Source organism: Canis lupus, chromosome 32 (assembly GCF_003254725.2).
Source record: "Canis lupus dingo isolate Sandy chromosome 32, ASM325472v2, whole genome shotgun sequence".
Taxonomy (NCBI): domain Eukaryota; kingdom Metazoa; phylum Chordata; class Mammalia; order Carnivora; family Canidae; genus Canis; species Canis lupus.
Genome location: NC_064274.1, coordinates 7267374 through 7280256, shown reverse-complemented (window position 1 = coordinate 7280256; position 12883 = coordinate 7267374). Strand labels below are relative to the sequence as shown.

The 12883-nt window shown below is 37.6% G+C and overlaps 1 protein-coding gene across 8 annotated transcripts in view; it reads left to right on the top strand.

Annotated features, from left to right (window-relative positions):
* The window catches only part of HELQ (helicase, POLQ like), a 44329-nt gene extending 32523 nt beyond the window's left edge, over positions 1 to 11806 (top strand). For 5 of the 8 annotated variants that reach the window (XM_025425830.3, XM_025425812.3, XM_025425805.3 and 2 more), the window contains 4 exons: positions 1048 to 1221; positions 3574 to 3687; positions 5057 to 5191; positions 11593 to 11806. In XM_025425830.3, the coding sequence (XP_025281615.1) occupies positions 1048 to 1221; positions 3574 to 3687; positions 5057 to 5191; positions 11593 to 11697 (528 nt within the window). In that variant the 3' untranslated portion in view covers positions 11698 to 11806. Of the gene's footprint in view, positions 1 to 1047; positions 1222 to 2615; positions 2779 to 3573; positions 3688 to 5056; positions 5192 to 11592 lie in introns of those variants that run through there. The other 3 variants (XM_035709683.2, XM_025425822.3, XR_003127500.3) reach the window with 2 other exon arrangements.
* The last annotated feature ends 1077 nt before the right edge of the window (positions 11807 to 12883 follow it).

The following is a 12883-nucleotide window of genomic DNA, read 5'->3' as shown; positions in this document are numbered from 1 at the left end:
CAAGCATGAGTTACTCAGTTTCTAAGTTGCCTTGATATTGGCTATGAAATACTTTATACAAAAACTGACCACTAGATACTGCAAGCAAAAGCAGGTACACAGAAATTGTCAACTACAGGTAGCATTTTTCTCTTTCAGTGTTTTAACTTTGGAGACATTAATTATTTATCATGACCATGTGGAAATCATAGAATCTAATATTTACTTAGTTTACAATATGGACAAGCTTATTAACATACCTATCTAAATAAATGCATTTGTCTCATTACATTCACAAATATATGCAACCTATAATTACCACAGTAAATGTAAAGGGCTTCCCAGCTCCTTCCTTTATTCTTTTCCTAGGGCTACCCTAACAAATTAGCACAAACTGAGTGTCTTAAAACAGCAGAAATTTATTCTCTCGAAGTTCAGGAGGCCAAAAGTCTGAGATCAAGATGGCTTCTTCTGGAGGCTCTGAGGAGGAAAATATGTTGCCTTTCTCCTAGCTTTTGGTGGTTGCTGGCAACCTTTGGTGTTCCTTAGATCGTAAATGTATCCCTCCAGTGTCTCCATTGGATGTTGCCATCTTCACATTGCCTTGTCTATGTCACTCTGTGTCCTTTCTTCTTATAAAGACACCTGTCACTTAATAAAGAGCCCTAATGGGTCCACTGTACATCCAGGATGATTTCATCTCAAGATCTGTAGCTAATTACATCTGCAAAGATTCTATTTCCAAGTAAGGTCACTTTCACAGCTACCACAAAAAGGTATGGGGTGGCAGACACAATTCAACCCACTACAGCTCCCCTGTAGAAGGGAGTTTAAGTTGGAAATAATAAATAAATAAATTGGAAATAATTTGGCTTGTTTTCTTTTTTTTTATATTTGGAAAAATGATCATCTGAAAGTACATATGCTGAATCTTAGTTTTATTTCTTTGGAAGCATTCTAGTCTGGCTTTCCTGTCGTATAACTTCATTCACATTACCTTTTGTCCAAATTCAACATAAGCTACATTCTTAGCAGGTCCAGTACATAAATTTGTTTGTGTCTTTCTAGAAGGTGGACAAGGACATTGTCAACAGACTGTACCTGTCTTTTGTTCTTTATACCCTGCTCAAAGAGACCAACATTTGGAGTGTGTCTGAAAAATTTAATATGCCTCGAGGCTATATACAAAGTCTTCTCACTGGAGCTGCCTCATTCTCCTCTTGTGTGCTACATTTCTGTGAGGTAATTCCATTAACTAGATGACACATGCCTTGTGCATCTTTTTGTTTTAATTGCTGCTAAACTCATAAACTGGTTAGTCATTATTTCTTCATTGTTCTACTAATACAGAGCGCTCAAAACTTATTTAAAATACATTTGTTGGGCAGCCTGGGTGGCTCAGCGGTTTAGCACCGTCTTTGGCCCAGGGCGTGATCCTGGAGACCTGGGATCGAGTCCCACATCAGGCTCCCTGCATGGAGCCTGCTTCTCCCTCTGCCTGTGTCTCTGCCTCTCTCTCTCTCTCTCTCTCTGTGTGTCTCTCATGAATAAACAAATAAAATCTTTAAAAAAATAAAATTAAAATAAATAAATAAAATACATCTGTTTTTTTCTGCTTATAAGAATCCTATATACTAACTTATGGTAAAGATACAAAAATGACAGAATCACTCAAAATATATAGCAAACAAGTTGAAAGCACTTCGTTCCCCTACTCTTAGAACCATCACTAATAGTTGCAAGTATTTAGAATCAACTCTTAAAACAACAGTTCTCCATTGATATAGACTGTGTAGGAGTATCTCTCATGGTGATAACCATGGGAAGTGTTTGTTTGGTGCATCACCAATACCCAGGAGCTGCCTCGTCACTACTTGGGACCACTTGGATCACTCCCGTGATCGCCACAGTATTTGGCCTTTTTTTTTTTTTTTTTTTTTTTTGGCCATTTTTTATTCTAATGTCTGGCAGCTGCTTTAGGTTTCTATGTCAAATGTTTAATTATAAAGTAATTCAAGAATAAACTTTATTTTGGCCATATGCATTTGGGATGGATTTGTTTAAGACTTTACTAAAAGAAGCTTTCAGACTTTCCTTAAGTATCATAGTAAAGCTTACCAGACTTTTCTACTTGGACAGTTTTGGGGATGAATTTACTATAGAAGCCTTTTTTGGCTGCATTTAAATTTCTTTTAATTGAATGGTGTAATAATCCTTTCCATATTTGTTTCTATGCTCAATTTTTTTAAAAACATTTTTCTTATGTGAATTCTATTTTTAAGTTTGAAATCTTCATTTTCCTATCTTGAATCTCCATATTTTATATATATATACATATATATATATATATATGGAATTATTTCTGTCATATGTACTCATAAGTAAATAATACAAAATACTTGACTTTGGGTTGAATAATAATTATTTTAGCAAATTCATATTTCTTAATATCTCCTGCTTATGCTAAGTTTTAAATATTAGCTTACATTCTGTAATCACATGCTAACTAAGCAGTAGACAAAAATTATAGGTAATAAGGAGAAGCTAGCTTTAAAATGTATTTTCTTAACTTTTCTGTGTTGTTCCTCATATTTAAAGATACTTCCCCTAATAGTCTATCCCTTTGTTTTACTTAGGACTGTAAGGACTTCAGCCTTATGGAATTGTTCAAGTAAAAGAAACTGTATTGAACTTGAAAAACAACTATAATCTGATGGTTGATCCTAGAAACAGTCTACCTGACAACTTGTACCCTCATGAGTGTACTTTCAGTATTTTAGTGTTTTTTTTTAAAGTTATGTAAGTGGTATAAAATAGTATACCAATAGTATTAGTTAAGATGCCTTTAACTACAAATTATGGAAAAACTCCATAGAAGTTTAAACAATAAGGAAAAAAGATTATCATGTGCAGGAAAACTGGAGCTAGGGCAGTTTATTATTGATGGATTCATCGTTCTGTTGAAGATTTTCTTCTCTTTACTCTGCCAGCTTTAATGCATTGACTGCTTTGCTAGTGGTCACAGAATACCTCCACATATCTCATAAGCTCACAGTGGCACCCAAGGTTAGGAAGCAACCTTTAAAAAACTATTATAGAAGATTTCAAACATAAGACAATATAATAAATGTCCATTTACCCACTCAGCTTTAACAGTTATTGATCCATGGCTTCCAGTATTTTTATTGTCTTAAATACTGCTTTCATTATTTTAAAGTATTGCTACATCTTGTATTGGAATCCTTCCACATGTGATATTTTGTCTTCAGGGTAAATTCCCAGAGGTGGGAATTGTTTTCAGTCATCTGGGAAAGAAAAACTATGCATTCACTTGCTGGTGTTTTGATTAAAAAATGAATAGAACTCCTGTCAATTATCAGTCTTCTTCCTCATCCCAAAACTACGTCATCAAATTCCTCAGTCTCTGCCATGTTTCCTTATGCTAATTTTGTGTGGAATTATTGTTCATCTCTGGCTTAATCAAGTTTCAGAACTTGTATCAGGGAACATCCTCTCTGAACCCCCTACCACGCCAATCAAACTTTGAAATAACTTACCAGATTTCAATTCCGTTTATTTCTTTATATTCTGCAGGAACTTGAGGAGTTTTGGGTGTATAGAGCCCTTTTGGTAGAACTTACCAAGAAGTTGACTTACTGTGTAAAGGCAGAGCTAATCCCTCTCATGGAAGTGACTGGAGTTTTAGAGGTTAGTAGTTTCCCAGTTTCCCAACTGAGATGATTTCAACTAACAAAAAAATCAGATTTTACTAATTAAATAGTAAAAGACTTCTTCATAAAATAAGTCATACCACAGGTAAGTAACAACAGCCTTATTCCTCATTTGTCATGAGAGGGTGTTTTGTTGTTGTTGTTTTTTAATAAAGTGTTATGGCCTCCCAGAAATCCCTTGTAAATCTGGAAGCCATCCTGATTGGGAAAAAAAAAAAATCACATTTGTGAAAAAAAAAATAACAGTAGGGTTAAAAATGAGACTCCCCAAGTGTATCTGAAAAACAGTAGGGATAAAAATGAGACTCCCCATTTGTCTTTAGCATCTTTCTTCCTCTGCTCCAATGAAGAATTTTACCTTCTGTCAGTTTAGATTCCCTGCTTGTTTCAGGAAGTAGTGATTCGGTGGGAACAAGGCTTATTTCCATTTCCTAAGGGAGTGAGAAGAGAGTATCCTTACCTGGTTTCTCAGCTTTCTGGGTTTTGTTTTGCTTAAAGAGTTTATTTATTTATTCATGAGAGACACAGAGAGAGAGGCAGAGACACAGAGAGAAAAGCAGGCTCCCTGCAAGGAGTCCAATGTGCGACTTGATCTCAGGACCCTGGGATCACACTCTGAGCTGAAGGCAGATGCTCAACCTCTGAGCCACCCACGCGTCCCACAGCTTACTGTTTTTAGCCAGCTGTTGATTTCAGCGTGTTCTGTCATTCAGTCCTTCAATCAGAAGCATTTTTCTGCCCGGGAACACACACGCCTGTGTTCCCCAAGTGCCCTAAGTAGATGGTGAAAACATTTTAAGGATATTGGACTAGAACATTGTGATTGGGTGTCTAAAATAATGCCCCTCCCCGAATGCCTTAATGGATTCCTCATTCCTGGTTGCAACACACATCAGTTAACTTAACGCTGCTCAGAGAGCTATCTTGCACTCAGATTGGAACCACCCAAATTTATCTTTTAAAATTTCTCAGGGTTGGGGATCCCTGGGTGGCTCAGCGGTTTAGCGCCTGCCTTTGGCCCAGGGCGCGATCCTGGAGTCCCAGGATCGAGTCCCACGTCGGGCTCCTGGCATGGAGCCTGCTTCTCCCTCCTCCTGTGTTTCTGCCTCTCTCTCTATGCCATAAATAAATAGATTAATTAATTAATTAACTTAAAATTTCTCAGGGTTCAGATGTGTTACCTCTTCTAATAACTTTGAAACGATTACTTCGAAATCGAATAATTGATTTCTTATTACCTAGTCTATTTCTGTCTCTTGCATGTGAAACTTTTCCCTTCAATAACAGTTGATTATTTTTTCCTAATCTCAAATTCTGGCCCTAATGATTTTTGTAATACTTTTCAGGGTCGAGCAAAACAGTTATACAATGCAGGTTATAAAAGTCTGACGCACTTAGCTAACGCAAATCCTGAAGTGCTAATAAGAACAATTGATCATTTATCAAGACACCAGGCCAAGCAAATGGTTTCATCAGCAAAGGTGAGCAAACAAACCATTTTTTACCCTTCATGATATTTTGTAATATTATCTCCTTAAACTCTGGTCATAGAAGCAAAAACATTTAACTGTAGATACAGAAGTGTATACTCACAATACGTGAATAAAAATAGTGCATCTGTTACAATACAAGGCTTGCCAAAAAGAGAAAAAGCACCGCTTAGAAATTAGACCATCTCAAGAGTCCCCTGAAGTACAGGGAATGTGAGAACTTGCAGAATCCTGCCTCCTCACCCTTTTCACAGAAGTCCCTTCCTCAGCATCCCTGACATTTGGCCTTCCCACCATTGCACGCCTTCACTGACAAGGAGTTTACAACCTCAAAAATTAGGTAGTTCTATTTTTGAACACTTGTAGTGTAAAGCACCCCAATCTAATGAGGCAACTGTTGCCTTCCTACAGTGTCCACCATTACATTATAAGTACTGCCCTCTAGAACTATTCTATTTTCTTTGTTCCTCCGGTAGTTTTTCACATATTTGAAAACAGCTCTCTTCACCTCCAAGAGTTTCTCTTTTCTGATTTTTTTATTCACATTAAAGGATCTAGTTTTAGGCAATTTCTTTCCCAAATGACTGAAAACAATTCCCACTCTGGGAATTTATCCTGAAGACAAAATACCACATGTGGAAGGATTCCAATAGAAGATGGAGCATTACTTTAAAATACTGAAAGCAATATTTAAGACAATAAAAATATTGGAAGCCATGGATCAATAACTATTAAAGCTGAGTGGGTAAATGGGCATTTATTATATATACTATTCTAGTTATCCTTTTCTAGATGCAGGCCAATTTGTCTTTTTGACCTGTCCCTATCATTATTGGATTTTCTTACTTTTGGGATATATCTGTCAGGGTATAATTATTAGGAACAGAAACCACACAGTAATTTGAAGAGGAAAGTTTAATATAAAGAGTTAGTAACTAGTAACCAAGGTGATCAGATGGCTTCTAAGGGCTAAACAGAACTTCATCAACCATGGAAAGGAATAATGAGAAGAGTGTCCACTCTCACCCCATGCCACCCACTGTGGATGGGAGTCATACTTCCTTGGAGAGGGTGTGGCTGTGGCTCACTGGACAGCAGATAAGTTCATTGTGTCGCAGCCAAGGCTGGCAGGCAGGAAGCTACCCACTAGGATGCCAGCAAAACTGCCAGGAAGCTCCCTGGAGTGTGCTTGCCTGGAAACTAGCTTGAATACCCATGGAACATGTTGGAAAGCTGTCTGCAGGGATGCTGTTGAAACTCACTGGAATGAGTGCCACCAGATATTCAGCATCCCGGACTAGCACTGCAGGAGCCATAAGAAAAAGACACCTCAAAGCCAGGAAAGATAAACCCCTTCCTCCCACAGTCCCTCCAGTGCCCTCTATTGGCAAAGCTTAACATTGTAGCAGCTGGCAAAGAAGAAATGTTGACAAGATCTAGCCCTAGTATCTATCTCCAACCGGACAATGAAGAATGATTTGGAGCTGAGAAACAATAAAATTAATAACTAGTACTCTTGCACAGGATGTTCCATGTTCAGCCTGCCTTGGTCATAGAATCAACCATTTTTCCAGAAAGCCCTAGTTCTTTTTGGTGAGGAATGGTATTTTAGAAACTTAAGTTTTAGGGGCAAATATGCTCATTACCGGAGAGAGATAACATTGTTTCTAGGTTCTCTTAGCAGAGAGAATCCATATAAGCCTGTATATTTTTTTATACTTACATGTAAATAATTAAAAGCAATGAACTCATACTGAGAACTCCAATTCTAATTTTTCCAGGTACATTCTGCTGCATAACAAAGTTTTACCTCAAAATTTAGTGGCTTACAGCAGCTATTTTATGTTTTTGTGGATTAGGAATTCTGGAAAGGTTTAGTTTGCATGATTCTTACTTGGAGTCTCTTTCGATTACAGTCAGGTTTTGACTGGGCTTGACTGAATTGGATATCCAAGATGGTTCACTCACATGACTGGCGGTTGCAAATGGGGGCTGTTATCTGCCACTTTCAGCTGGAACAACTACATATGGCGTTTCTATGGGGCTTGAGTTTCTTATGGCAGCACAGTTTCAAGTGGAAATGTCCATAGAATGAACATTTTGAGAGATCAAGGCAGAAAAGGCAGGAAATCTTCTGAGGTTGAGTAGTGTCACTTCTGCTGTATACTATTGGTTATTAGAAGGCTGTTAAGATCAGCCCAGATCTAAAGGAAGAGGAATTAGACCCACCTCTACATGAGGGGAGTCCCAAATAATTTGCAGTCATTTGTAGTGTCTGCCCTCTGGCCACAGGTTATTTACATTCCTCCCACATGCAAAATATACTCATCCCTAAAAGATTTATCCCTTTATGGCATCAGACTCAGGCTCAAGGTCCATTCAATATTTCTTCTAAATCAAGTCTAGGTGCAGGTGATGCTCCTTGAGCACAATTTCACAGGTCACTCTGAAGATCTATGAACTAAAGAGGTACACATACAATGGTGAGCAGAGATAGGATAACTACATTATACTCCCATTCAAAAAGGGGGAAAATGTGTGGTATGTAGAAGCATTTCTGATATCCAGTCATGCATACGTGGCCAGTTCCTTGATTAGGACTTAATTCTCCCTGGGAATGATTCTTCCTGGCTTTGAATTTTCTCATCTAGATCATTCTTTCTTTTCCATAAGTAGAGGCCCATGTTTGCAGCTGAATAGCTTTCTCCGTCTTTTCTCTGTCCTTAGAAGTTCAGGGCTTCAAAGGTAACTCTGTCCCATTTTATTTAATCTGGTATAATTTCTTTAAAATAGTGTGTGTTTCTTATTTACCTATAGCTTAGTCCTTTTTCTTTTTCTTTTTTTTTTTTTTTTTAAAGTAAGTTCTGTACTCAACATTGGGCTCGAACTCATAATCCCAAGATCAAGAGTTGCAAGCTCTACTGACTGAGCCAGCCAGCTGCTCCTAGCTTGGGTTTCTTATAGCATGGTACTGGGATATGGGAGGGAGCATTCAAGAGATCTTGGAATGGTCTCATCCTAAGAAACCAATGCAGAAGCTGCAATTTCTTTTGACAGGCCATTGGAAATCATGCAGCATCATATCCATTACGTTCTGTTAGTTACAAGTGAAACACAGGTTCAAGAGAAGAATTAGGTCTCATCTGTTAATGTAAACATCAAAGAATTTCTAGTCACCTTTAATCCACATTGATCCCACACTAAAGGACTCATTGTAGTCTTACTCTTCTCATGTTTTTAGTTCCTTTCTCTAACAGTGAGAAACCCAGCTCCTGTTTTCATCAGTGTATTTGTTTTGCTCAATACTAGAATGTACTGCGAATAATTTCAGAATTATTAAAGCATACCATTGCAGGGCAGCTCAGGTGGCTCAGCGGTTTGGCGCTGCCTTCCAACCAGGGTGTGACCCTGGAGACCCGGGATTGAGTCCCACGTCGGGCTCCCTGCATGGAGCCTGCTTCTCTCTCTGCCCCTCTCTCTCTCTAAATAAATAAATAAAATATTTTTTTAAAAAAGCGTACCATTGTGAAAAAACTAACTAAAGTTCAGTATTATTTACAGCTTTTTGTCTTTCGTCTGAGAATATATAATTGAAATAATGTGTTCAAATGTTACTTTTTAAAAAAATCTGCTTCACCATGCTTATGTTACTCATTTGAAGAGCAGTTAGATTCTGTTTGTATTCTGAGTTCCCCCCCATCCTTAATATTTTTTTTTAGTATGTAAAACATGAACCTATTTTCTTAAGTTGAAATAATTTTACTAAGATATCTTCGTTTTCTTTTATTTCTGGAAGTTTCCTTGGATTGTAGTTTTTTAATTAATTAATTTATTTGAGAGAAAGGTAGCATATACGTGCATGCGCACCTGCGAGTTGGGGGTGGGGGACAGAGGGAGAGAATCTCTAGCACAGCCCTTGCTGAGCATGGAACCCATCAGGGCTCGATCTCACAACCCATGAGATCATGATCTGAGCTGAAGCCAAGAGTCAGACACTCAACTGACCAAGCCACCTAGGCACCCCATAAACTAGTTCTAAGTATTAGTTCAATATGATCCACTGTTTGATTTTTTCTTCTTAGCAACTCCAATTATATGTATATTGAATTTTCTTTGCCCATCTTTCATTTTTTATCTCTCTGGCCATTTTTACTTTTTTTTTTTTTTTAAAGATTGGTTTATTTGTTTGAAGGCAGGGGAGGGAAGGGCAGGTGGGCAGAGGGAGAGGGAGAGAGAACTCTAAGCAAACTCTGTGCTCAGCACAGAGCCCAGTGCAGGACTCAGTCTCACCATCCTGAGATCATAACCTGAGCCGGACACTTAACTGACTCTGCCATCCAGCTGCCCCTTTACTTCTTTACCTCATTTTCATCATCTTGTAATCTTGCCCCCTACAACCATCCCCACTACCATCACCCTAATTAAGGTTTATTATAATCTGTTCTTCTTTGGGCACTTTTTTAATTTTTATTTCTAATATGATTTTGCCTATTTCTTCTTTCTTCCTTAAATTTACTCAGCTTTTATGTCACTTCTTCCTGTTCTCGGTCCATTTCTGTTCTTAGTTTGGGGCTTATTCAGGATATGTTTTCCCCCCATATCTCCAAATGTTTATTTGGGAATATTTAAATCAATTTAGAATGTTGCATTACAGTTTTCTGCTTCATAGTTTGCTTTCAGGAGAGGACATTTTTATGAGTTGAAGAGCTTTGATTCTCATTTTCAGTTTCCTTTTATGTAGTAATTTAGTATAATAAGAACTGCTTATGCCCCTGCATTTCTCAGACAGAGATGGCCATCTGGAGCAGTTGATGAGAATTCTAGTTCAAGAGTCTTCTGTCAGTGTAGCAAAGGTTAGTTCAATGAACAACTTATGGTGGGAGAAGAGTGCAAGGGAGAGTGTGTTCTTTGATTTTTTGAATTTCCTTATGTCCTACAGGACCCTAAATTTTACCCTTTATTTCTTTATCCCCTCCCTGCTCGGCCTAAGGGGCTCCCTAAGGGGCTCCCCTCTCTTTTTTACTCATCTTCTCCCCCATAGGCATTGCCTTTCCAAGACTGCCTTTCTAGAGTTTCATGTACTTTAAGTCCCTTCTTATAGACAGTGTTTCAATCTGCCAATAGTTTTTTCTCAGTATTTTTATACTTGGGATAGCCTTTCTCTCTCTGAAGGTGACAGTATTTACTCTAAGATCTTCTGTTTCCCTATTCTCCTTCCCTTGTATTTTTTTTCCTCAATCTCACCTTGATCTCTGCAATCCCTTGGAGTGGGAGCTTGAGAAATGGTTCTACTGGAAATTGGCAGGTAGTCTTAACTATAATATGAAGATGATAGTGTTCTCTGTATTCTAGTAATGCTGGCACATGGGTTTTGTGCAGTTTACTTGCTGTCCTCATTGATCTGAGTAGTTTTTAGAGGATATATTGGGAGATTAGTTTTACATGGTCACCATTACCTCAGCTACTGGAAAGCTTACTGATAGCATTTTAATCCATCCTATATATAATGCTGTGTAATGCTATGCTTTATGTCAAATGGGTAGAGTGGGCCTTTCACTTTCATTTTATGTCCTGTGAATTTTGCCTTGATATGATTTTGCTGAACTTTTTTGTTATAAAACTTTTAAAACAGAAGGAATGCAAATACTGCACCCTAGTATACACAACAACCAGCTGCAGCAAATACCAAAACTGTATTTTTGGTTTTTTGCTTTTTGTTTTTAAAGATTTTTTTAGTGATCCCTGCACCACTGTGGGGATAGAACTCACAACCCCAAGACCAAGAGTCTTACACTGAGCCAGTCAGGCGCTCCTATTTCTGGTTTTTAAAAGAAAGAGGGAAAATCATTATTCAGCAAATATTCTTTGACATCTACTATGTGCCATGTTCATAAATACTTTCTTGGCTCATTATGTTTCTTTTGAAATTAGCTATGTTAATTTTAGGAGCTTGAATAAAACTTTTCTTTGAAACATTGATAGGTTTTTAAAACATAGCATACTAAACTTTGAAGAATAATAAAAAGTATATATAAAGGATAGCATTTTAAGAGCTAATTAAATTTTTGCAAAATTGCCTTAAATTTTATAGATTAAAAGTTAATTTTTAAGTGGTTGAGTCTTCAATAAAACAAATCTTTGAGAGTATTAAAGCTCCTTTATTTTTGGTATACCAAATGCAATGATCAGCTAAAATGACTTTAGCTAAATGCTTCAGTTTCATTTACTATAATCGCTTGTGCTTAAGTGGCTATTTTTCAATCTCATTATTAGTTTTAATGTCTAGAGTACTGATGTGCAGGGATTCAAGTATCTAATAGACAGTGGTAAAAATGTTAGCAATTCTCTGGCAATGTATATTTTGGCCTCATGTCTTGATGTTTTTATTGTAGATGCTGTTACATGAGAAAGCAGAGGCTTTACAAGAGGAAGTGGAAGAGTTATTGAGATTGCCTTCTGATTTTCCCAGTATTGCAGCCTCTTCTGAAAAGGCATGAAGCTGTCTGACAAGCACTTTCAAATATGAATGATTTATTGTACATATTTTTATTAAGTATTCTCTATCATTTATAAATGAAAAAATACATTTTAATTATATATTAAGAACTGTGGATGATGTTTGAATATACCTCTCACCCTTCCCACTAATAATCCATCTTCTTCAATACTTGCACATTATCTCTCTGCTCAAAAATCTAGTGTCCACCACAAAATGAAATCCAACGACCTCAACATATCTGCAGCTTACCTTTATAGCCAGACCTTTTATTATTCTCTTATACATTTTTTCATCAAACTAGACTATTTGAAATCCCAGAATTTTCCCTGGGATTTCCAAACCCTTCAGTTCCTAATTGTTTTATGCTACCCCTAGTATATGAAAAATTAGTTTAAAATGTGCTGTATGGGGGCACTTGTGTGGCCTAGTTGGTTGATCATCCAACTCTTGATTTTGGCTCAAGTCATGATCCTCAGGGTGGTGAGATCAAGCCCCGTGCCCCCTGGCCCTCCCCCAACTCATTTGCACACACATACTCTCTCACTCAAGTAAAAAAAAAAAATTTTTTTTTTTTAATGTACTGTTTGGGGACACCTGCATGGCTCAGTGGTTGAGCATATGCCTTTGGCTCAGGTTGTGATCAGGATCAAGTCCCGCATCATGTTCCCTGCAGGGAGCCTGCTCCTCCCTCTGCCTCTCTCTCTGTGTCTCATGAACAAATAAATAAAATATTTTTTAAAAAACATACACTATATGCTTCAAATGTCAACTACAAATTCTCAAATACTGTCTCCTCTATGAAATTGTCCAAGTCCATCCTCATCCCACCCCATACATGGGTTCTTCCCCTCCTCAGAGTATCCTGAGCCCTTTATTATGCTCGTGGCTTTTTTCATACCGCTCATTTGAAATCTCCTGGAGGGTCTAGACCTTTTTTATCATCTTAGTATGCCACATGGCACTCAGCCCGTCCTTCATGGAAAGTAGGAACCTGGGCAAAGAATGAACACTACCCAAATTAACAATTCAAAGATTCTCGTTAAACACAACTTAAATATTACCTCTCTCCCATCCCTTTTTTAGATTTATAGTTCAAATGTACATGGATGGTCATCTATAGGAAAAAAGGTAATAACTAGCAATGTTTTTGAGCGCTGGCCTGGCTTAAAGTTTTACTCGCCTAT